This window comes from Vombatus ursinus, unplaced genomic scaffold, assembly GCF_900497805.2.
Source record: "Vombatus ursinus unplaced genomic scaffold, bare-nosed wombat genome assembly UNPS02009205.1, whole genome shotgun sequence".
Lineage (NCBI taxonomy): Eukaryota > Metazoa > Chordata > Mammalia > Diprotodontia > Vombatidae > Vombatus > Vombatus ursinus.
Window position 1 is genome coordinate 57,745,040 of NW_020948983.1, and position 27,034 is coordinate 57,772,073.

At 39.6% G+C, this 27,034-nt stretch overlaps 1 protein-coding gene across 1 annotated transcript in view; it reads left to right on the forward strand.

The window, feature by feature from the left end:
- The window catches only part of IQCH (IQ motif containing H), a 257,567-nt gene that overhangs the window by 151,267 nt on the left and 79,266 nt on the right, over positions 1–27,034 (forward strand). Inside the window, exons 14-15 of the mRNA XM_027851991.1 lie at positions 19,934–20,054; positions 24,787–25,073. Of these exons, the coding sequence (XP_027707792.1) occupies positions 19,934–20,054; positions 24,787–25,073 (408 nt within the window). The remainder of the gene's footprint in view (positions 1–19,933; positions 20,055–24,786; positions 25,074–27,034) is intronic.

Sequence of the window (27,034 nt, forward strand, 5' to 3'; positions counted from 1 at the left end):
CATATCTGATTCTTTGAGATCCCTTGTGTTTTCTTGGCAGAGATACTGGAGTTGTTTGCCACTTCCTTCTCCAACTCATTTTACAGATGAGGAAACTGAGGCAAACAGGGTGTAGTGATTTGCCTAGGGTCACACAGCTAGTAAATGTCTAAGGCCAGATTTGAACTCATGAAGATGAGTCTTCCTGACTCTGGATCCAGCACTCTATCTACTGCACCACCTAGTTTGCCCACTTATCAGAGTAATAAGCTAATATGATTAATATCCTTGGGAAGCCGGTGTTTGAGAAGGGAAGGCTTCTTTGTGAACTGTCTATAGAGCATGGCTCACTATGGTTAAGAAAAATAAGTTTTTTTTTAAAAAATGAAATGTTCAAGGCCTTCATGTCTTTTATTGTGGTGTTGGCCATGTGGCAGCCTCTTAGCATTATTGAGAGCTCCATCATCATCATCATCATCATCATCATCATCATCATCATCATCATCATCATCATCATCCTAGAACTCAGAAGGCCTTGGTCCTAGTCTTAACTCTGGTCCTTGCTATCTGTTTATCCATGGACTTAATATCTCTGACCCTCAGTTTCCTCATCTATAAAATGGGAGTAATAAAACATTTATCATACCAGAGGATTAAATGAGATAACAAATGTGAAGAAAGTTTATTAATTGTAAGGCATTATGCAAATGGAAGATTTTACTACCTCATATAATAATGATAGTAATAATAGCAATTATTTTTAAATTGAGCTGTCATCTGTATAGTATTCTGTTCTCTCCATGATGACAGCAGAGCTATATTTTAGCAAAGCTACATCCAGTTGAATTCAATGAATATATGTTAAGTCCTCCAGGTCACTGTGCAGTATATATATATATTGGTCCAATAAACAATCCTTAGCAGAAAAATTTCTTACATGGTGGTCATTTGTTTAGCCTGAGATTGCTATGAATTTTACAACTCACCCATCAGATACATGTGCCTCTTCAGTTTCATATGCACATCATGATGTCGAGTTTTATATACTTCCCTTTCAGTCCTTCATGAAATGTTGCAGTAAATTGTCAATTCATTTCACAATTTAACCTAATATTAGACCCACAGGCAGGATTAGCTTGGTGTGTCTGAATCTTTTGGATAGCTCATTTCTTGATCATATAGAAGATTTGGAAATGTGGACAGGTTTTTATTTGCAACCTTGATAAATGTAGATATATGGGTTTTTTTTAATCTGCTACAGATTAAAGATGGGATAATGAACTTCTCATTTATTCCAGATACTCAGGGATTGGGGTTGTTCTGAAAAACTAAATGTTTAGATAGCTAAATATACCACATTAGAATTATCAATTTTCAAACACTTAGAATATAATAGAATATATAGCCCTCTCCCCACCTCTTATTAAATCCCTTTTCTGATCATTCATGATGCTATGTAGGCAATTCTGAGTTCTTAAAGGCTATACTGTTGAAACGCAACTTTGGCTAGGTTCTACCAAGCTTGAAAAACTTTTAGTTTGATTATATGTATCATGTCAGAGAACCAGCCTAGATAAATTTGGTGAGGTTGATCACCAAAGAGTTAAGTCACCAAGTTAAAAAAAAATTTTTTAGGGGAGAGAGTAGGGACCAGAGAAACTCATGAAAAAGTCTAAGGCATTAATGAGTTGTAATCTGTATTGGTAGAGGGAAGATGCAGAGAGGTTATAGATAAATTATCAAAGAATTGATGTACGGAACATAATAAAATTGATGTACTACAGAATGTAAATTTATCTTTCTTTGGGGATTAGAAGGTTTTGCTTTTTTTGTTTTGTTTTGTCTTTGCCCCAGAGAACCTTGGGGCCATCATTTTATACATCAGTTATCTTTGTGTAAGAATGTGGATGAAGAAGGTGTAGGGGACTGGCCTGTGCTCATCATATGACCTGGCCATGAAGTAGCATGTTTCAATAGATCCCTCTGGTCAGTTCATTTACTTGTCAGTTAACAGCAGAAAATAATTCTAATGATTGAACCCCTCTCGTTGTTTGGATTCTGGGAAAGAGAGAATTGACAGTACTTGGTAGGGAGCTGAAATGATTCAGTCCAAGAGAAGGGGAAGGGGTTCTTTCCAATTTTTCCCGTTCCAGTCGGTCTCCTTTCTAATTAGTACAGCTGATGCTTCATCACCATCAGAAAAGACTGAACATGTTCATATTTTCCTTATCTCTGAGAATTCCTCATGATGATCTCTTCCAGTTCAATGGTTATCTTTATCAAGCTGCCAGTGTTTAGTCTGAAGTGACCCTCCATTCCACAGGAAGATGACAAAGAACGAAAATTGCATCCCTAAGTTAAATTAAAATCAGGATACCCCTTCCTAGGACCTACAATAATCAGATATGCAAGCTGTTGGTTTGTATGTCCTATTGATTTAATATGCTTCTAATCAGTACATAAAGCTATAGGCCTGCAGTGTTAATTTTTCATATGCTTACAAAGTACCCTTTGATTTTCTGTCACACGTTAATTACAGCATTTTGCCATTAAATAGGAAGCTTTGTGTAAACTAATTACTAGGTAATCATTGTCTACCACAAGCGTGCTGTTTGTACCTTTTATTTTATTCTAAAAATGCACAGATCTCACAGTCTGGGAACACTCTACCTTCCAGCCATTAGCTCTCACTAATTCATAGCATTATTGTGTTAGGATTGTAGGAGTTGTAATTGTTGTGGTATCAGTGCTGTTAATTACCGGAGTAAACAGTTGAAATGGTGCCAAGGTCTATTGTACAAGGCAGAGAAAAGGAGGTTTAAATGTTACTTCCACCATCTGGGGACCGGAGGAGAGGCAAATGCTTGAAAACAGCAGTGAGGCAAGATCAGATCTTCAGCTCCAGGGTTTTAGGCCATATGGATCTGGAATAGTTTGAATCAATTGAATTTAACTGCCAGTTTTTAGCTATAACAGCGCGGAAGGAAAGGATGAGGCAAGAACAGTAAAAGATAAGAGAACTTGGCTAGTGTTTGCCTGTCCAGCAAATACTTGCTGGCGCTCTTTGGGAAATGTTTATTTTGCAAAAGACCACAAAGCAGGTCTGCAGAGATGGATAAAGGGTAGAGTCCAGATGAGCCTGGCCGTGGTGTGCAGCAAGAAGCATGATGTTTTTCCGGCCATTCTGACAGCCATACTAAAGGAGATTACAATGCAATTCTGTTTTTGTTTTGTTTGTTTTGTTTTTTTAATTCAGACTTGTGCAATGTGTTCAATTAATTTCTCTAACTACAAGCAAACTAGTTTAAAAATCCATTCAGTTTTAAGGAAGTAAATAAGAGTGAATCCATCTATTTCTAGCTCATCTATGCAAATCTCAAGGTGTAGAAAAATTAAACTAACCAAACAAACAAGGAAAAGAGTAGCTAAACACATGAAGGCATATATATATATATACATATATATATAAAATTTTGTGCTAGATTAGAATATGAAATTTCCTAACCTTTTTAGTCATAATTCTATAGGAATGAAAAATGAAGCAAAACCAAAGAACATTTCAGCTTTTTTGATTTTCAGGTAGAGGGAAAGGGGAAATCAGCACACACACACACTTAAGTTATTTGTAATTTTCTGAGTGGAAAAAATAATTTATTTTCAATAAATATACTTATTGATTATACCATTGATTACAAATTCATGATTTTTGTATCATTTTTAAATGGAGTTGGATATATTGAGCTGATATCGAGGGTTCTTATCTTTTGTCATTATTTTCTTCTAAATTTTGCTGTGTCAAAGTGAAAGCATTGAAAAAAAATCACAGTAGCTTGCCAGTGTTACCATTTAAAAAAAAAATCATTCAAAGAAAATGGAGGTATCTTTCTTTTTCTAAACCACCCTGGATTATTTCTTTTTTATTGTTCTCTTAGCAGATGTTGAAAGTTGTTCAGGGCACGGTGTAAACAATCCTTTTAAATAGAGATATCCCAAATAGTCGTTCATAACAATGAACTGAAAGCCATGTGTGTGGGTTTTTATGATGATGGTTTTGGGCTGGGGTAGCTGTGCCCCGCTTTTGTGTGTGCTAGCGGAGCTCAATTTAGAATCTGAAGAAGTGCTCAATCTTTATATATTGAAATCCCCAGCATGCAGAGTGACAGCGTGAGCCTGAAAAGAAAACCATGGCCCCATGTGGTGTGGAAAAAACAGAACAGCAGTTTAAGTGCTGGAAAGTTGAAAGAGAACTAACCTTCATTCGCTTCTGGTTGGGGAGAGCGGTTGTTTTGTGTTTTGTAAGTGAGGCATAGCATATGTGCCTCAGTTGGACAAAAAGCCTCTTGAGTCAAAGCGACCCCTAGGCCCCGTGTTGTTGATCCAAGGCAGAGGCCTCGATAATGAGGGACAGACCCTCAAGAAGCAGCGAGTCGCTAATGCTACATAAGTACAGAATTATATACACCGCATTCTTACCATTCTGTTTAATGTGAGCCTCAACCGCAGCCAATCGCTTGCCACCCAGCCGAAATGGGCCATTAGCTATCGAGGGAAAATTGTCTTTGCTGCTTTCAGCAGATGGAGCAAATATTTTACAAAGCAATTTTACATACCAAAAACATTTGTGTTCCTCGGTAATGGTGGCTGTTTTACATTATGGTACCTTCTACAGCAGCATAATTTTCCATCTCATCGGAGGCAAAGTTGGCATTTTTGATTTTAAAATTCTCAATTAACAATTAAACACAGAGTATTAAAACAGTCCTTAAACTTTAAGTAGGTGTGGGAAGTAGTTTATGACTTCCAAAGACATTTTCATTTTTCCTTCATCCTCTCAGCATATTTTTACACTCTAAAGAGGTTATGTCGGGTGAAAGGCTTACTATGGGGAAATGAATGGGAACTTTTGGTATTGATGCCAAAACAAAGCAAGCCAATGTGCAGGTCGCTGGGCAACAATGGCTTCGCATACCCCTGCCATCAGTTAGCCCCTGATCTCAAGAAGCTGTGATTTGTGGGTATACAATTTGTTCCTTGGGTATTAGATAAAGCCATTACCCACAGTGCCAGTGGCATCCAACCTTTCCACCTGCGCATATAGGAATACTGACAGTTCCAAATCCAGGTCTCATGTTGGGAATCACAGTTAGCGCAAAACATCATCCAAAAAAAGAAAAGAAAAGAAGTGCAAAAAGAAAGAAAAGAGCAAGAATGCAAATAAGTTCCAAATTTGGGAACTCCATTTTTGTTCCTTTTTTTAACTTGGCCATCCAGATAGGTCAAATCTACAAGCACCACCACCATGTTGTGATGCCTTTTGGTGGTGGCATCGTGGAACAATGAAAACAATACTTACTTGATAGTTAGAAGATACTGTCACTTCCAGCTTTGCCACAAACTAGTTATCAGCCTTGAGCAAGGCACTTTCTCCTTTTGGGTCTCAGTTTCCCCACCCATAAAATTTGAGAGTTGAAATGGATGATTTATAAGACCCCTGTCTTGTGTAACAATAATTTCTTTCCAGGTCACTGTCTTGCCCTTCTGTATTTATGCCAATCTTTAGCTTTCTTTCCCCCATGTCTTCTTATCTGAATTCTTTAAAATAAGATCAGATAGGCAAGATCTCTAGCTTGATTTTGAGTACCATTGGGGGGAATGTTTTGATGTCAAAAAAGAAGAGAGGAGAAGAGAAGAGAAGAGAAAAGAAAAGAGAAGAGAAGAAAAGAGAGGAAAGGAGAGGAGAAGAGAGGAGAAGACAAGAGAAGAGAAGAGAAGAGGACTTTTTGGTAGATAGCCCACAGATGATAAGTAACCAATAAAACTCCTGTATTCAAAAAAAAGATGCTCACCTGAAATCTATTGTAAAGAACTACTACAATGAGAAAAATTTTTCAAAAAGCATTTACGCTCTCTACAAGTTTTAAAGGAGATAATATTTGCAGGATTCTGATTTGTAGCCATAGAATTAGACAAGAAGAGGAGAGAAGGTAGAATTGTCTTTAGGAAATTGCACCGTGATTTTAATGACCCCAACCTTCTCCCTGAAACAAAGGCCTATCTTTTTAACATCAATATTCCTCTGGCAATGCTTATAGCTATAAGCCATGGAATACCTGTCTCTAGAGAATTGAAATTGCAGGTCACCCAAAGGGTGATGAAGAGGTAAAGGTAGATGGAAGTAGACTACCCTGAAGTATCAATGAACATTTGTGCAGAAGGACAGCCTAAAGGATTCCATCAGAGAATTATATGAGAAGAAAAGGAGAAAAGTCTAGTTTTGTGACAAGAGGAAGGGTTAACTACTGAACAGCCAATGCATTCCATTGATATCCATGGAATGTCAAGAGAACTAGAGAACTCATGGGATTTCAAAATTGGGGGGGACTTCAGAACAATCCAGTCTAATCCATATCTGACAAGCACCCATCTAACCTTGCTTGAAAACTTCTAATGAGGAGGAACTCATTACTTTTCAAAGCAACTCAGGGAGGCCCCATCATTTTAGTGGACCCCTGTAGAAGATTTATAGGAGGTCACTGGCAAGAGTCACACTAAATGAGAAGGTGGAGCTGAATTGTAGTTGGTACCAGCAGAATATGTGACCATAATGATAAAATCACACAAAAGTGAGACTTGTGCATTTTCTTCCTCTGTCAATCAGTCAGTAAATGTTTGGTGATGCAAAGAAAGACAAAAACGTTACCCCTGCCCTCAAGGAGCTCACATTCTAATGGAAGAGACAACATGCAAATAACATATATATAGTGTGTGTGTGTGTACACACATATATAATATTACATATTGATATATAGGATGTAAATGGGATAATGTGAACAGGATGTAAAGGTATGATATACAGGATGTAAATGGGAAGACACTAGCAGTGGGGAGGGTTAGGAAAGGTATTTTCCAAAAGACAGAATTTGGATTGAGTCTTAAAGGAAGCCAGGGAAGGCAGGAGATGGTGAGGTGGGAAAGTGTTCCAGGTGTGGGGGCCAGCCAGTAAAATAGCACTGTGTGTCTGGATTCCTCTCTACCACATACTTAGGATTGACGTAATTGACAGAATTAGCTCTCCAGAAGTCACAACTGCTTTAGTCTTTGTGGGCAATGTTCAACTGAACATGTTTCCTGCTCTTTCAGTCCTGAATTTCATAGAATAATAGAATCATAGATTTAGGGTGGGAAGGGTCCTTAGAGGCCATGTAGTCCAACCCCTTTATTTTTTATATATGAGGAACTGAAGTGATTCACCCAAAGTTACAAAAGTAGTAATCCTGGACTTTTTCCAGAGAGATGAGCGAGAGATGAGAAGCAAGATGCAGAGGGAAGGACAGCAATCTCTCAGTTGGCTGAAATCCCTTATGTGTTTAGGGACCCCCTCAGGTCAAGTAACCAGAGATGGTTTCCTCCTCTGTGGAAATCATAGTTAGTAGATGTTAATTCCAAATGTGTAAGTATGTATCTTAGGCAAGGCTTGAACCAGCCCTAAGAATGAGGAAGGCAAGACTAAAATTACTTCCAGACTAGATACAGCACTGTCCCTGCCCACAAATCATTCACTAATGCTAGAGAGCCATCAATAGTGTCAATACAATTGCAATTGAACACAGATCTGGAATTAAAGTTTTTAATGAAATTTATTTTTTAAAGTTTAACAACCACTTGGTTTCCCATAAAGCACAACCAAAGTCATTGGCTCAATATCTCTCTTTTTCTCCCCTCTCTTCCTCTCTCCCCCCTTTCTTTCTCTGTGTCCTCCTCCTCCCTTTTTCCCTCTCCCTCCATCTGTCTTCCAATGAGAGATTTTCTGACTAATAAACAATAGAAACTGATATTGATTTAGAAAGAGTACCAGACTTAGAGATTGAATCCTGCCTTCTTACCTGTGTGACCCTCAGCAAGTCACTTCACTGTGCCTCAGTTTCCTCATCTGTGAAAGGAGGAAGTTGAACTCAGTGACCTCTGTGGTCTCTTCCAACTCTAAATCTACGATTCTGTGATTCAGCATCTTCCTGGAATGAATCACTGAAAAGCCAAATTTGTATTGGGGCAGCTGGGTGGCGCAGTGGATAGAGTGTGGGACCTGAAATCAGGAAGACTCATCTACCTAAGTTTAAATCTAGCCTAAGATGCTTACTAGCTGTGTGACCCTGGGCAAATCACTTAACCCTATTTGCCTCAGTTTCCTTATCTTTCAAATGAGCTGGAGAAGGAAATGGCAAACCACTTCAGTATTTTTACCAAGAAAACCCCAAATGGAGTCACAAAGAATCGGACCCAACTGAAACAACTGAACAACAACAAAACTTGTATTGATGAGATATATCACTTAACTCCTTTGTCATGATAGCGTTGCCTTGTTGACACTTGAATTCCCTTTACAATTACCCTCCGCATGTGGTCATCCACTCTAATTAAAGACTTCTTATGCTGGGGAACTTCTTTTTAAAGGACAGCTCTAATTAGAAATCTCTTCCTTAAATTGAGTCAAACTACATCTCCCTATAACTTCCATTTTAGGGGCCATGAAGAATAACGAGTGTATAAATGAATGAAAAATATTTACTAAGTGACTGAAGTCGGAAAGAGTTTGAATCCAACTTCAGATATTTACTATCTGTTTGAACCTAATCAAGCCACTTGACTGCTCTCAGTCTTAGTTTCTTCATCTGTAAAATGGGGATAATAATAGTACCTACCTTACAGGGTAGTTGTGACATCAAATTTTATATATATATATATATGTATACATATATACATGTGTATATGTATATATATGTTCACACATATGTTTATATGCACATATAAAAAGAGAGAGGGAGAGAGACTCTGTGTGTGTGCACTTTGCCAATCTTAAAAGTTCTATATAAATGTTACCTGTTAATATTAGTATTATTATAGGAAGATGAGGATTATGTCCCACCTGAGTCTCCTCAAGACAAAATATTCCAGTTCCTTCAATCTATCCTTGTAAATGTGGTTTCCAGATCCTTTCATCATCCTAGTCACCCTATCCTGGATATACTCCAGCTTATCAATGGTGCTGCTCATGTGGAACCCAGAACTAAGCGTAAAACTTCAGAGGCAGCCTTGCCATGGTGGAGTACAGTGAAACTATCACCTTCCTCATTATGTACTGTGTATCTATTTACACAGCCAAGAATTACACTTGCTTCTCTGACTGACCTATACAATGAGGCAGCTAGGTGGCACAGTAGACAGAGTATTGGATGGAGTCAGGAAGACCTGAGTTCAAACCCAGCCTTGGATAATCACTAGCTACATGACCCCGAGCAAGTCACTTAACCTTTGTCTACCTCCATTTATTCATCTGTAAAACAAGGATAATAATAGCACCTGCCTCCCAGAGTTGTTTCTGGGATCAGATGATATTTAATCAAATATTATTTGATTTGATGTTTGTAATATTTGTAAAGTGCTTAGCACAGTGCCTGGCACACAGTAGGTGCTATATAAATGCTAGCTATTTTTATTGTTGTTGTGGCTATTATTGAGCCAATGAGCTTGCACTTTCACTAAAACCTCCTGGTCTCTTTTCATAGGATCCACAATCTAGCCAGCCACTTTTATCTAAACCTGACATAGAACAAACAAACAGAGAATGTACAATTAGTTCAAAGAATCAACTTCAAAGTGGAGAGGTCATTCAGGAAGAAACAACAAAAAATAGACAGGCCCAACTACAAACAAAATGTAAACTAGGACAGATGGATCCAAAAACACAGTAGAGGCCTTAAAGTCATCAATGGAGTGAATGAAGTGCAGACTGCACATCCTGGGCTAGACTGGGAAGCTGATGGAGAAGAGGGGCATTCTCTGCTAGCAAAAGTGTGAGGTCTAGGTAAACCTTCATTTGCATCCACCATGCCCCGCGGGCAGGCTTTGACACCCCCACCTCTGGGGGGGCCAGACCTAGTTATTCTATGGGCAGGTGATTTTTTTGGAACTACATGGAGGTCTTTAATTTATTCCATGAAAATGTAAAAAAAAAATGCTGAGTAATAAAACCTAGCTTAACTATCTGTGGGACTTGAATAATCACTCTAGGCCTCAGCCTCCTCATCTTTTAAAGAAGGCAGGTTGGACTAAATGATTCTCGGGTCACTTTCAGTTCTCATCACTATGACCCAAGGACCTTGGGCAAATCAGTTTTCCTGTGTGAAAAATGAAGATGATCAAGTTGAGAAAAGATGAAAATGTTTTGATACTGAGGAGACAGAGACAAAAATGAATCTTTGTTCTCAAGGAATTTATATTTTATTAGGGGAAATAGCCTCTACACATATAAATATGTAAATATTTAATATATTCAAAATACACACAAAATGTAGGGATTTGAGGCAGCTCAGTGGCTCAGGTGCAGGGGATAGAGTGCTGGGCCAGAAGTTTGGAAGACCTGAGTTCAAATTCTGCCCCATCACTTACTAGCTGTGTGATCCTGGGCAAGTCACTTAACTTCTGTTTGCCCCAGTTTTCTCAGCTATAAAATGGGGATAATAAAAAGGTTGGACACCCCAGAGGTGGGGGTGTCAAAGCCTGCCCGCGGGGCATGGTGGATGCAAATGAAGGTTTACCTAGACCTCACACTTTTGCTAGCAGAGAATGCCCCTCTTCTCCATCAGCTTCCCAGTCTAGCCCAGGATGTGCAGTCTGCACTTCATTCACTCCATTGATGACTTCAAGGCCTCTACTGTGTTTTTGGATCCATCTGTCCCAGTTTACATTTTGTTTGTAGTTGGGCCTGTCTATTTTTTGTTGTTTCTTCCTGAATAAGATAATAATTATAAAAACACTTAGCACAGTGCCTGGCACATAGTAAACTCTATATAGATGTTAGCTATTATTATTAACCTCTCTCAGCCTTGGTTTCTTTGTCCATAAAATGAGGATAATTATAGTACCTTACCTCACAGAGGTATTTCAAGGCTACAATGAGATAACATTTGAAAAGCAGTTGGAAAACCTTAAAGTTCCACATAAATGCTAACTATTATTGTTTTTATTATTATTATTATTATTCTATACAATGTATTTGTTGTTCAGTCATTTTAGACACGTCCAACTCTTCATGACCCCATTTGGGGTTTTTTTTGGCAAAAATCCTAGAGTGGTTTGTTATTTCCTTCTCCAGATCATTTTACAGATGTGAAAACTGAGGCAAACAGTGCTAAGTGACTTGCCCAGGGTCACACAGCTGATAAGTGACTGAGGCCAGATTTGAACTCACAAAGATGTCTTCCTGACTGTAGGCAGGGCATTCTATCCACTGCGCCACCTAGTAGCCCTTATCCAAGATACATTCAAGGTAATTTAGGCAAAGAGGAATTGGCACCTGGGGAATCAGGAAAGGTCTCATATAGGAGATAGTACTTGAACTGAACTTTGAAGCAACCTACAAACTCTTAAAAGGAGAAGGCAAGGATGGGAGTACATTACAGGCATGAGGGACAAATTCTACAAAACCATGAAGATGAGAGATGGAATGTTGTATGTGAGGAACAACAAAAAGGCTAGCTTGTCTGGACTGCAGAGTGCATGAAAGATAATAATGTGTAATAAGCCTGGGAAGGTGTCACAGAGTTAGGTTTGCAATAGTTGATCCCAGGGGCAGTTAGGTGGCACAGTGGATAGAACTCCAGCCTTGGAGTCAGGAGGACCTGAGTTTGAATCTAGCCTCAGCCACTTGACATTTACTAACTGTGTGACCTTGGGCAAGTCACTTAACCCTTATTGCCTCACCACCCCCCCCAAAAAAAGACAAAAAAAATAGTTGATCCTAGAGTCATGAAAGCATATAGAGCAGGGGAGTATTATGGTCACGTCTGCACTTTGGGAAAATCACCTTGGCAGCTGAATAGAGAATAGATTGAAAGTTGGAAAGACCATGTGGAGCTTGATGAGTTTATGGTTTAACTAAGGCTTTCCTCCTTCCTTCGAGCTTTGTCATGTAATGCCGGAAGCTGATCCTTCTGTGCTGTGATTTCTTCTGGCCACAAACATACTTGAGCCTTGATATTTTCAATGGCACTCCTCACCCTGAGTCCTTCTTGTGCCATATGAAATGACCCCATCTCCAAAGAAGAGACGAGTTCTTGCTTTTGATGTATTAAGCCTGTCTTTCAAGAAAGGTCCCCGAGGGAAAACACTAAAACAATTCTGCCGTAGAGGAAGGCATTATTCTTTGCATGAAATATTGCTGTGATGGTTATCACTTGATCTGCCACTATAAGAAGCTGATCTAGGCTCAAGCATAGCCCGTCTGCTCAGCACCAAATACCAAATCCTCAGCAGAAATGGGATGGGTAAGGATAGCCTAGGCAGCAGGGGACATGGATGAAGGCCCTGAATAAGGTGATGGAATCATGAGCTACAGGTCACACCATATGGTTAGAAAGAATCGGCTTTGGTACTAGGGCCTATCTGAATCAAATCCTCTTTCTCTTTATGAACTGATGCAGAGTGAAGGGAGCTAGGAAGAACAATTTAGACAATGACCACAATATTATAAGGAAAAACAACTTTGAAAGACTTTAGAATGCTGATTAGTGCAATGATAAGCCAGGAGTCCAAAGGCTGAGGCTGAAACATGCCACCCACCACCTGACAAAGAGTTTAAAATGGGTTTAAAAGACAAGATGGGACATACATTTTTGGATATGGCTAATGTAGGAATTTGTTTTGATGCACTATGTGTATTTCTTATGAAGGTTTCTTTTTTTAATAATTATTTAATTAAAAGGGGACAGTGGGAGAGAAATATAATAAATGTTTACAAAAATAAATTATTTTAAATATAATCCTCTTCCCTTTTACTTACACACACACACACACACACACACACACACACACACATACACACACTCCAACTCATAAGAATTGAACATTTAATACTATGGCATCCCTCTTCCCTCTGCCTTTTTCCCAGAGTTTATCATGTCCCCAAGTAGGCAAGCTCTGTTGAACCCTCCACGTTCACCACAATCCCCACTGCCACAATTGTATCTCGCCCTGCCAATGCCTTCAGCTGTGTACTTCTCATGGTGAGACATGATTCATTCTCCAGATTCCTACAGCAAAATTTCCTCTAGGATATTTGCTCCCTTGCTGTGGTATTTGTGAACAGAAAAGACACATGGTGGCAAAGCGGAATGGTTCCCTCTCTGAGCAAAAGAGATGGCATGGCAGAGTGTCCAAATGCATCATGAGCAGTATTATTGCAATGAATTCTTTGCCCCCACACAGTGTCCTGCATCCAAGGAGATCACTTTATAAATGTCAACTTATTAATCTTCCTAATACCCCTGAGATGCAGGGATTCCCCAACAAATCAGTGCAGGAAGAAATAGCATATCTGAAGGAGCTACCTGGGGTTCACCCCTTTAACATCCTGGCCTCCGTTTGAGATGGTACATGTCTTCTTTGTTCCATTACTCCAATTATTAAAAGCCACGTCCTCACCATTGGAATAATCATCAAAAGATATGAAATAGAGCTCTCTAACTCTCAGAATCCTAGAATTCTAGAATTAGGATGGATTCTAGAGGTTCTCTAGTCCAACTCGAACATGAACAGGAATCTCTCCATATAACATTATTTACAAATGGTCCACCAGATTTTGAAAACACTCAGTGATGGGCAGCCACTGCTTCCCAAGACAACTTATTCCATCTTTGGACCATTTCAATTGATTGGAAGTTTTTCCTTTATATCAAGGCAAGATCTACCTCTCTTCTACTTTTACCCATTGGTCCTAGCTCTCCCCTCTGGGGACAAACAGAGCAAGTCTAATTCCTCCATCACGTGACATCCACCCAAATATTTGAAGACAGTTATTATATTTTACCCTATTCTCATTCCTTGACCTACCCACCCACCTATCTTCTCTTCTGCAGGATAAACATCCTAGGTTTCCCAAGTAGATCCTCATGTGCCATGGTCTCTAGTCCATCACTCTCCTGGTCATCTTCCTCTGGATATGCTCCAACTTGTCAATGTATTTCTGAAAACATGGCATTCAGAATAGAGCACAACTTTTCAGAGGTGATATAACCAGGGCAGAATACTACAGGACTATCACCTAGCTTGTTCACAGAATCACATAATACCAGTGTTGGCTAAATATTGCCATACTCAGAAGCTAAATGGAGTCCAACTCTGACCTGAACAAGACCCATTTCTACAACCTCCCACCCACTTAGTGATTGTCCAGTCATTGCCTAAAGGCCTCCATGAGATGGAATCCATTTTGACTTGGGGCAGCCCATTCTACTTTTAGATAGCTCTGTTAGGGTGTTTTTTTTTTCTGAATGCTCTCTAGTTTATTAATATCCTTCCTAAAATGTGTTGCCCAAAAATGAACACATTACTCCAGTTGAGGTCTCTCCATGCAATCTAAGATCCCATTAGCTTTTTTCTGGCCACCGTATCACACTGTGGATGCATGTCTAGTTTATGGTTCCCTGGAACCCCAGACTTTTCCCCCATATAGCCATCCTCAATTGGCCTCTGAGATTTCTATCCATTGTTCCTAGTTTTGCCTCTGGCTCCAAGCAGAACAAGTTTAATTTCTGGCTCCTTTCTCTCATTTGCAAGTTGCTCCCAGGAACTTCATTGTGGGGAGGGATCCATCTGACTTTCCTTCATTCGCCTCCTGGATCTGCTTCTGACTCTGAACTTTGATACCATTTCCTCCCTCCCCTCCTCTTCAACTCTCTTTGGTGCATCATCATCCCCCATTAAAACGTTAGCTCCTTGAGGTCAAGTGCTGTTTTTCTCTTGGCTCACACTTATATCTCCAGTGCTTAGCACAGTGCTTGGTGTATTAGTCATTTCCGTCGTCTCTGGTGCTTTGTGAACTCATTTGGAGTTTTCTTGGCAAAGATACTGGAGTGGTTTGCCATTTCCTTCTCTAGATGAAGAAATGGAGGCAAACAGGGATAAGTGAAATGCTCAGGTTCTCACAGCTAGTAAGTGTCTGAGGCCAGATTTGAACTCAGCAAGCTGAGTCGTCCTGACTTCAAATTCAGCCCTCTATCCACTGTGTTACCTAGCTGCCTGGCACATAGTAAGAGCTTAATAAATGTTCATTGCCTTGCCTTGGCTTTGCCTGTTCTGCAACACAGTCCTTCGGATACTTAAAGACAATTATCATGTTCCTCCTAAGTCTTATCTTCTCCACACTGAACACTGAAGACTGCCATATCCTTCAACCCATCCTTGTCAATTTGAATCCCCTAACCATCCTGGTTGCTCTCCAGTGAAGGTTCTCTAGCTCAGTGGTATCAAACTCAAATTAAAACAGGAGACTCTAAACTATATATAAGGATCCGGCTACATGTTGACTTAGAAAGCCACATATTAGTATTATCTGTCTTATTATATTTTTATTTATTTTGTTAAGCATTTCCCAATTACATTTTAATCTGGTTTAGCCACATTCAGGTCACATGTTTGACTCCTCTGCTCTAGCTCATCAGTGTATTTCCTAAAATGTGGTGCCTCAGACTGAATCTAATAATCCAGTTATGGTCTGAGTAGGACATACTACAATGAGACTACCAATTGTCTGTCTCTGAAAACCAGGTCTCTCCTAATGCAACTTAAAATCACATTTGCTTTTTTTGGTTGTCTATCGCACTGTGGACACAAAGATCGTTTTCTTCATTGAGTGCCAGTGAAATTGATTTTTTTAAACCGAAACTTAAGACATTACCTTTAACCCCATGAAATGTCACCATCTTAAAGTTAGCCCTAAGTTCTAACCTATGCTTGTACTACCTTGATCTGGAACAGGCCTTATGATATTCTACCAAGGGGTTGATTTGATATCTACAAAAACTGAGTCAGAAGAAGCTTACTTACCGTGTGACCTTTCCCAAATCAGACCAGGAATTAGTGGGTAAGCAATGAAGAAAACCTAGTTTTTCTAGGCAGTTACACGACCCGCAAGTCCCCCTTGCTCTGACTTTTAATTTTCCTGAGCAGGTGGCTAAAGAAACGCAATGCTTCATCGTTCCAGCCTTGGGGCACTTCATGGATCAGGGGCACTTGGTCCTCTTCAGTAAGAGAGCCATTCAATCTGAAGCAGGTATAGAACAAAAAGGGAGATAGGTGTAGATAGAAAGGTTTGAAGGAGAGGAGAAAGGGCCAATGAGACAGCTCTGTGTGTTTTCTATGCTCAACTATGAGTGATGCAGTAGTTTGGGGAAATCTGGTGATTTATGTTAAAAAAAAAAAAGAAAACTGGGTGAACTATGACATCATGCAGGGTGATAGGGAGTAGGGTGGGGTGGGGAGGAGGAAGGCCTATTGCTTTGAGAGCAGTTTTTCTTTCTCTGGTATCGCCAGGCACTGGCTCACCACATGAGCCTGCTTTCCCAGCCCTTCTTAACAGACCTCCCCCTACTGTGAAGTGAGTCAACCTGAACTGAGCATAGACCACGGCACTCTGGCAGCTTCTCATGGCCGTTTTGTTTTGTGTGTCAAGCATTTGCTAAGCTAACTAAGGTGCTAAACTGACTGAAACTATACTACCAGAATCCTTAGGACAGTCCAGAAAATATCCAGGTTATTTTCTGACCTGCCTAAACTATTTACCCAGATGTTTCCTCTGTAGTATTCAGATTTTTTAGACGGCATCAGATCCAAGATAAACTGAATAATCAAGATGTTGCATTACATTAGTCTTTCAAGGATTTATCATTTTGTCCAAATGGGTATTCCCTCCACTGATACAACCCTCTATAATTGAGTCTTCAATATTCTAAATAGATTAGGGGGTGGGGGTGGGAAACAGACAACTTTTGGTATCAGGAAATTGAAAACGAATTTACATTTGGATGATTTCTAGAGTCCTTTTGTGCTCTAAAAAAATTCTGTGATTCTAAAGATCATACATAACTTAGAGACTATCTAGTCCAAATCCCCCATTTTATAGGTGAAGAAATTTAGGTGCAATGAGGACAATGACTTAGCATCATAGGATCTTAGACTTAGAGCTGGAAGTTACCTCAGAGGACATGTAGCCCAACCCCCTCAATTTATAGGTGAGTCCCAGGGAGGTTAAGTAATTTGCTCTACCTAACTCATACAGGTGGTAAGTAGCTGAGCCAGGGTTTGAACTCAGGGCCTCTAATTCCATAGCTAGCACTCTTTCAATTTTATAATCACTCAGCAGGGTGCTCACCATTGTATCCCAATCCCAACCCATTTGCTTGTCCATGCTACCTAAAAGAATTCTAAGTTTTCTTCATTTGAATCTATGTATCTGATATGATATGAAAAGCATCAGTCAAGTATATTTGTATCTAAGGTAGCCAAAGTTTTGCCTAACTTATGATGGAAACAAAGTCTAAATGAGACTTCACTTTAAAACTTTTTGGGCAGTCTGAGGGAAAAAAGATCTGGAGCTTAAGAGAGCAAAAATAAGTTTCCCAAAAAACAAAAGTCTTTCACATTTGAAAATCAGAGTGCTTCAGTTTTAGGAAAGAGTTCCTCCTGTGGTTCATTTGGGGAGAGGGTGGAGAGAAGAGGGTTTAGGGAATCAAAAGACAAAAACTCAGGACTTTCAGGAGCTTAGATGACAGAGTAAGCAGTGGGTCACTCTCACCCTCCCTTTTTGACCTTGAAGAACCCAGAAAATACTGCCCCAGGAGGAATCCTGGAACAGTGGAGTCAGCAGAGAAGGGGTGCAGCAGTCTTTGGGCTATTGAGGCTAGGGGGAGTGATGGGAAGCATCCCTCTTGCCGTGGCTGAAGGAGACCAGTACAGGACTGGAGGGGTCCCAGCAAGCCAGCAGCCCCACCTCAGAGGACCAACGGGAGATCCTGAGCCTCAGGGTAGTGGAGTAAGCAAGTGCCAACACCAGGAACCCCTGAGTGCCTTGGCACAGCCAGGGGAACCAGCAGACGCCAGCGTGGAGAACCACCACTTGCACTGGCGGATGGGTATCCACCATCCACCACAAGGGACTTCCAGACCTTCCTGTTGAAAAAACCAGAGCTCAACAGAAAATTTGATCTTCAAATATAAGACTCAAGAGAGGCATAAAAAAGTAAACAGGAAAGAAAAAAAAAACACATGTTATTCAATAAGGGCAAACTGTTTACATCCCTTCATGTGAAGATGATACTGGTAACTCTTGAGAATTGTGTCTTTATTATGATATTTAGAAGGAATGTACATAGATAGAGGGTATGGGTATAAATTGACTTTAATGATGATAAAAAACCTAATTAAGTGGTAAAAAACTCAGGGGTCTCTGAATTGTTTGACTAATTCTCATGACCATTCTAACCTAGAAGAAAAATAAGTGAATTACCTGAATACACTGTTGATGTTCAGTCACATCTAACTTTTTGTGACCCTGTATGGGGTTTTCTTGGCAAAGATACTAGAGTGATTTGCCATTTCCTTCTCCAGTGTATTAAGGCAAACAGAGGTTAAATGAATTGCCCAAGGTCACACAGCTAATGAATGTCTAAGGCCAGATTTGAACTTAGGTCTTCCCTGCTCTAGCCCCTGTGCTCTATCCACTGAGTTACCTAACTGCCTCCACCTTAATACATGTATAGTAGTATTTCAAGGATGAGTGGAGAGCCCCAGTACCCAGCTTCCTAACCCTAAAAACATTTCTACTCATTAGCTAGTGCTTAAAGTTTCACCTTCACAATTTCTAGTATGTCGCAGTTGAAAGAGCATTGCCTTGGAGTCAGAGTTATTGTTGGTGTTGGTGTTGTTGTTGAGTGATTTCAGTTGTGTCCACCTCTTTGTGACCCCATTCGGGGTTTTCTTGGCAAATATACTGGAATTATTTATCATTTCCTTCTCCAGCTCATTTTGTAGATGAGGAAATGGAGGCAAACAGGGTGAAGTGACTTGCCCAAGGTCACACAGTTAGGAAGTGTCTGAGGCTGGATTTGAACTCACGGAAGATGATCTTCCTGGCTCCAGGCCGAGTGCTCTGTGCACTGTGTCTGCCTCTGATGCGTAGTACCTGTGTAACCTTGAGCAAGTAATTTAGCCTCCCTAGGTCTCAGTTTCTTTCATTTGTAAAATAAGAGGGCTGGATTAGATGACCTCTGACTGTCCCTTGCATCTCTGGCTCTCTGATCCTCTAAAATGCAAAACACCTGGCCCAGATCCTGGCTATCTGAAGGGGTTTGGTGAAGTGGCACCACTGGAGAGGGAAAGGGCATAGGGTGGAGTGGGCTGGCGACACCAAAGAAAAGCTTGGCTAAATGATCGGTTTTATCAAAGGCCAGCCCTACTAAAAATCACAGAATTTTAGAGTTGATTTTAGAATTTAGAATTTTAGACCTTAGACCTAGAGTTCTTAACTTTGTATCATGGGCCCCTTTGTCAGTCCAATGGAACCTATAGACCTCTTCTCAGAATGTTTTTAAATGCAAAACATAAGATACATAGAATTACAAAGGAAATTGATTCTCTTAAAATACATTATCAGAACTTTTTTTAACCAAGTTCTAAGACCCCAGGTTAAAAACTCCTGCCTTAGAGGTTATTTTACCCTGTCCTTCCATTTGACGCATGAGGAAACTGAGGCTCTGAGAGACTACTTGCCCAAGGCCACGCAGCCTGTTAGTGGCATAACTGAGACTAGAACCCGAGTCTCCTGATTCCCAGTTCAATATGCTTTCCAGTTCCCTCTACTGTAAATGTACTCTTCATTATACAACATATAAGAGCCAAACCACCATCATTGAGATTTCAAGAGAACAGAATACCTTGGAAATACACAAACCAAAAGAATCTGGAAAAGGGAGGAAAATTTCAAAATGTCTTTTTTCTGACTCTGGGTAAACAGTAAGCACATTTTTTTTGCCTGTTGGAGGCCTGGTTTTTAATCACTCCACAAGCAGTTTTCATTTCTGTAGTAAAATTGCTTGTGGTTCTATTTAATTTGTTTCTGCAGGAGCCAGCTTTGGAGAGGATCTCTGAGGAGCTGGCGGGCATTTTAGCACAGCACGCACAGGCAGTCAATGAGAAACGATTCCCTACATGGGAAAAATTCCTCCATACATTTCTCAGTCAAGGTAAATAAGACTACAAAGTTTCTCCTAAGTGCAAGTAGCTGTACTCCCTTGCATTCTGGGTTTTGGGGCCATCCGGGACTGGGGCAAGGTTTGACTTGCTTGGCTGTGTCTTTGAAAGGTGTTCATTTGAAACTGGCCCTCTGATGTTTTTGAAACTCCCATAAATATTTATCCTGCTCTCAGCATCTTAAGCAAATAAGAATTGACTCTGAAAATACGAAGTTAGGACAACTCCAGGTCTAGATTTTCATCTCCAAAGCCCTATACAATCTGGTCCTTCCTTGCTTTAGAAGTTTCTTCTCTTCCAGGAGGAATATAATCTTACTTCTAGTCTTCAGCATTGAACTCAGGATAGACTGTTTTCAGATGAGGGTCCTTTTCCCTGGCCTAGGAAATCTAGAAAGCATATAATCAACCTCATCCTCTTTAATTCCCCAACTAGGCTACAACAACCTGAAGGGAAAGGAATCATGTGTTTATTTGTCGATAGATTCCCCACTGCACCTAATACAGTGCCTTAGTCAGTCAGTTAGGAAGCATTTATTAATTGCTTATTATGTGTCAGGCACTGTGCTAAGTATAGAGGATACACAAAGAAAGGCTAATACACAGTCCCTGGCCTCAAGGACCTCACATTCTAATGGGGAAAAAAACATGCAAAAAAAAATTACATACAAGATATTTATACAGTGTGAGTGGAAAGTAGTCTCAAAGGAGACATTGGGAGTAGGAGGCAATTGACAGGGAAAGCAGGAGAGGCCTCTTTCAGCCAGGGAAGATTAAGAGGTAGAGGTAAGAAGAGAGAGGATAGGTGCTCAGGATGGGTCATGTGAATGAATGAATGAATGAATGAATGAATGAATGAATGAATGCTCTTCCTCATCAAAAACCCTTTTAACTCCTCTGGAAACAAAATATGATCTCAAATCTATTGATAATTGAAACTAAGACCTAATAGTTAGCTGAATTTACTAAGCCTTTAACTTTTAAAAAGCTTAAATGATATTGTAGAAGGTATAGTACAGAAAAGAGTTCATCTATCAATCAGCAAGCATTTATTAAGTGCTCATAGTGCCAGGCACCATGCTAAGAGCTAAATATACAGACACAAATTAAATAATTCCTGCCTTCAGAGAGATTCCATTCTATAAGGGGAAGCAACATTTACGCCTAAAAGTACACATAAAAACTAAATACAAAGTAATTTTGAGAGGGCTGGCATGAGTAGTGGGGTAAGTTTCATGGAAGAGGTAGTATTTGGGCATGTAACATGCAAAATTACATACAAGAGAAATGTAATGTCATGAGTCACATTCTCTAGTAATCCCCCTAAGTTCCAATGGAAGGCAGAACCACTGACAAGTATATGTACAGTAATAGAAATCTAGTGTCCAGATTATGGGAAGTAATCATTGCACAATATCTTGTGCTCACTTTCTCACATCTGAAGAATCATGTGAGAGCTACATTTTAAGAAGGCCATTGACTGAGTAGGCAATGTAAGTAACCGGAGAATAGAAAACCATGGTGAGGAGTCTGAAAGCTATATCCAATGAGCTACAAATGAAGGAACTAGTTATGTTTAGCCCAGAGAAGATGAAGAGAAGACCCACGGAGTAACTTCCAGTGTTCGAAGGGCTATTGCTTGTAACTGAGAACAGATTCGTTCTACATTGTTCTAGAATGCTGGACGAGAATTGATGGGTGGAACTCAACACAACAAATATCTGTCCAGCATTTACTATGCAAGGCATTGTGCTAAGTGCTTCTGGGTGAGCAAAGATAAATAAAAATGATAGTCCCCACCCTTAAAAGTCTTACAGTCTAGTGGGGGGAAGATAAGACATGTACACAGGTAACTGTAATATAAGTTTGGAAAGGGTTCAGATGGATTAGCGTGAGAGATTTCAGGAGGTAAGAGTCACATTTAGCTGAGGGTATCTTGGAAGTCACCAAGAGACAGATTTTGACTCAATATAAAGTAATACCATCTAACAAATAAAGAGGACTGAGAATAGGTTGTATTCTAGAATGATGTGTTCTCCATCAATGGAGCTCTTTTAAAAGAAGCTAGTTGGCCGTCACTCAGGAGAACAACAGAATGGATTAATTGAGTGAGAAGTTAGACTAGATGACTTCTAAAAGCCCTTCCAACTCCAAAATACACTGATTCTCTAGTATAAGGCAGCCAACTCAAAGCACTAAAACCACATATGGAGAAACAATAAGCTCTTTCTCTCTATGTGTGCGTATATTTATGTGCACACACACACATACACATATATCATAATGTATAGCTGTAATTATAGATCTATATGTATATATACATTGTCTCTCCATACATTTGAAATATAGACTCACATTTATATCTATAATGTAGATCAAGATTACATATTTCAATATGTCAAGAATTCATTATTTCAGTAATGGAGATATTCCCTCCACCAAAGAAAACAGCAATCCGTCCCTAACTTTGGGAGACTCTCCATTTGGTGACATCAGGAACATATGACTTTAATATTTTATTAATGGTGGGAAACAAGGGTCAGGGCTAGATGCAGGGCAGAAGCTGGGTCATCAAAAACAATAACCATAAGGGGTTTCCCTCACTGCCAGGAAGTGGTGAAGGGAGATTGTGAGTTCTTCTCAGGTCAAACTAATAAGGCTTCTCTAGGAAAGAAAATAATGCTAATACTCCAGCAGTCCCTGATCCATTCCTATTTCTTTCCTTTGAAGAATGTGGAGGCTCTATTCAATTTCTAAATGTCATGGGATTGTGCTAGGGCAGGCAATTGAAAATAAAACAGGAATGGATTTGCTTTGGAAGGAAAAAAGCCTTGGTTTCAATGAGAAAACTCTGGTGGTGACAAGGATGAGAGAAGTAAAGTATGTTGAGTTGAAATTAAATATTTTGCAAAGGAAGTCACCTGAAGAGCTGACACACAAAGGTGACATCAGAATCTATTATGGAGGTTGTTTGTACTCTATAAAAACATCTTTATCTAACATTTAAATTGTGGATCATTCCAGTGGACTCCTCTTAAAGCAGCATATCCTCTATCCAGGTCTGTGAGTTTGTTTGGTTTTTCTGGTTTGTTTGTTTTTTTTTTAGCATTTTCACAACTGTATTTCAGTATAATGGGCTTCCTTTGTCATACTATGTATTTTATTTTATGTATTTAAAACATTATTCTGAGAAGTGGTCCACAGGCTTCTCCAGGCTGCCAAAGGGGACCAGGACACATGATGAGGTTAAAAACCCCTGTCCTATACAAATCTGAGCTCACCCACAGAAGGAGCTCTGCCTGTAATCAAGAAGCCACTCTAAATTATTAGGGTTTAACCCAACAACTCCCATTTAAAGCCTGTAGTTTAGACCTGTGGACAGTGAATCCTAAGCATAGCATAGTGGAAAGTACTGGATTTGGAGTCAGATTCAAATGGATTCAAATCTTAGCTTGGGCACTTACTCTTTATATGACTCTGAGCAAGTCACTTTACCCTTCTGGGCCTCAGTTTCCTCATCTGTAAAATGAGGGTGTGGTTCTGATAACCTGTAAGGCCTCCTTCCATCTATGATTCTGTAAGTAGAGAATAGGTATTTAATACTTTTTCAGTCTCTCTCCCTTCTCCCTTTCCTGGGTGTCTCTCCAGGGTTTTATTCCCAGAGTTTTATTCCCATTCCCATTTTTTCCTTCCAACCAAATTCCCAAATTTCCTGACTAGCTTGTCCAGCTCTCTTGAATTTGAATAGGAGGCTACTGAAAAAAACACAATACCTAAATCAAAGCAAGTTAATCTCTATTGGTGGAACTTCAGGCATAATAATAGATCATTGGAGAGAAAATTTTAAACGAGGACTCCTACATAGTTCTCTTAAAGTCATGTAACATAAGCAGTCATCTTTTCATAAGTTGGGACCCTTGTATTAGCTCTTAGGAAGGATCTTGGTTTACTGGAATGAACTGGTGTTCTGGAACTAGAAGTAGACTAAGAGGCAGGGAGACCTGGTCTTATTCTGGTTTCTAACACTCTGTGGCTGTGTGATCCACAGCCAAATCTCTCCATGTCTCTGGGCCTTCATCCCTCAGCTATAAATTAAGGGGATTTGGCTAAACCACAGGTTCCTAACCATTTTGGAGGGTTGTGGACCTCTTCGGCAGTCTGGTGAATCCTATGGGCCCCTTCTCAAAATAATGTTTTAAAATGTGTAAAATAAAGTAGGATTATAAATATAATATTATTTAAAAAAAAAACAAGTTCACAGACCCCATTTTGAGACCCCCTAGACTGGATTTATCTCTAAAGTCTCATCCAGCTCTAAGTCTGTGGCAAACTAGAGCAAATCAATGTGAGGTGAAAATCAACATGGGTACAAGTATATCCATATAGTATTGTTACAGCTAATGACATATTGCAAAAAAAAATCCTTAGTATTATAACCAAATGTCTAAACTAATATCCCCAAATCCACTCTAAACACACTTGGCCAGTTCTTGACATCAGACCATTACAGCTTCCACTCCTCCTCCTCCTCCCTTCCCATCCTAAGCATATCTCTACACTAGTAGCTTCTCCATCCTCAACCAGTGCTCAGCTCCATTCCTATAGAACTAACTGTCCCCTGTAACATTGTCTCACTCAATATTCTGTTTTCAGGAAGACAAAAATTATTTTGGTTGAGGTATACCTCTATTTACCACTTTTATAAATCTCGTTCTCTTTCCTCCAGGTGGTGTGATTGAGGCATTTCCACCCACTGAAAATGTCACCAACTTGAGTGTGGATATGTTGATAGAGCCAACAGGAGAAATAAAGATACTTTCAACAGGGGACCAGCTCCATGCAGATGGCCCTTTGCTCTCCTCTGGCAGCACCATGCCACAGTCGTCAATTGATCCAGAGGCTCTCAACTCGTTATGTTTTCAAATAGGAAATGCCTGTAAAGATAGAGGCATTGTTGGTTATTTCTCTATTGACCTGGTGACCTTTATCCATCCAGAAACCCTGGAACAGCAGGTGAGTTGAATAAAGCCCTGCGAAATATTGGAACATGTTAAGACTTCCGACTTCCCATTACAGTACAACAGAGAAAAGGAGGATCTAAGCATTTCTCAGATTCAGTAAACTTCTAAGCAATCTGTTTCTGTAAATATGTTATTCACATTGGTCAAGCCATTGCCTTTTTAGACCAAAGTTTAGGCCCAAAGATACGATGCCAGATGCCATCAACGTATGCTGAAAAATGCCTAGATTAGCAATTTCATTAGCAATTTTGTTCTATACTCAATAAATAGTCTCAAAATATTTTCCCTACAGAGAAAATATTTTATGCTGTGCTGGGAATCAATAAGTCTGAAGTTTGTCCTAAAATACAAAAATTTATCATTAGGATGGAGTCACAAGTCCTTATTTCCTTTCTATTCCTGGCATTATCAATCATTTTCTTTGTGACTTAAGATAAGTCACTTTTAACCCTTCTGCATTTCATTTTTCTAACGGTAAAATGCAGTTCAAAATCTCAATTAGTAGCTACTTCACGCAGTTCTTTTCTTTTTTAAAAAAAGCACATCTATGCACCTCTGTTTTAAGGTTAGAAAATCAGATTCTTGCAATAGTATTTTACTCCATATCCTATGTCCACTGATGGTCCAGAATTTGAATCCTAAGTGATAATGTTTCATGGAATCAGTCATAAGTTTGAAATTTAATGCACTATCAGTGGAAACCTGGATAATTCATTTAGAATTCCAGGGCCTCAGTTTCCTTTTCTGTAAAATGAAAACATTGAAATTGATCTCTAAGGTTCCTCCCAGCTATAAAAACCCATGATTCTCAACATTCACCCTAGCCATCTTCTTTTCATTTTAATCCAGGAAACATTTATGAGGCCCTGTGTTCAGGTTCAGGAAAACTGTGATGAAGTTTAAATATCTAATAAAAGATCTTCACAGATAACTGTAACACCTGTATAAATCAGTGCATTAGAAGGCATAAAACAAAGTACCATATAAGATCAGAAAAAGATTTTCTACTTGTATTTTAATAGCATTTGTAACAACTTCGGGCAACCTCCAATTCTTCTAGGGTTTCCTAGAAAAGGCTACCCCTAGATTCAAGTTATCCTGTGGATCTCTAGGCTCTCAAAATTGCACCTTAGGAACCCTTCTGGTGGTTTTACATTTTCTAATCAAGAGGACACAGGTATCTCAAAACAAAGGCATTTAATGGAATAACATAGTAAGAAAAGTAGAGATAAAACATTCTGCCCATAAACCTAGGCCACACTGTCCCACAAATATGCCATTGATGGGAAGATTGTCACACACAGAGCATATGCATAGCCAAGGTATACACATGGAGGGGCAATTCACATCTATGATGCTTCAGGACTACCAAATATTTTTGGTAGTATGACTAAGCTATTAGCTCTGAGACTACTTGCTGCTGGTTTCCCAAGAGTGCACTCTGTCAGATGCATTCTTTGTTATGTGTTCTTTCCAACGAGTCTCTCACAGCTACAGATCAAAATTATTCCTTTGTTTCCATGATCACTGCCAGGCCCAATGGGTACATAATTATGGAAGACCTCTCTGCTTGAGCCTCTGGTTTTAGCTAGAGTTCTTACCTGGAGTATTATTTCTTCCTTTTAGGAGGAGTGGACACTTTTCATTTAAAAGTCCTTAGACTTTTTCTGCTACAGCTCTTTTAGAAAAAAAACAGAAGGGGCAGCTAGATGGTGCAGTGGAAAGAGCACTGGTCCATTCAAATCTGGCCTCAGATGTTTACTAGCTGTATGACCTGGAGAAGTCACTTAACCTTAATTGCCTCAAAAAAAAAAAGAAAGAAAGAAAGAAAGGAAAGGAAAGGTGGTCAATTAGTCTATCAGGCTACTCACTGGCCACTTTCCTTATTAAAAAAAAGAGGAGGAAGAGGAGAAGAAGAAGAAGAAGAAGAAGAAGAAGAAGAAGAAGAAGAAG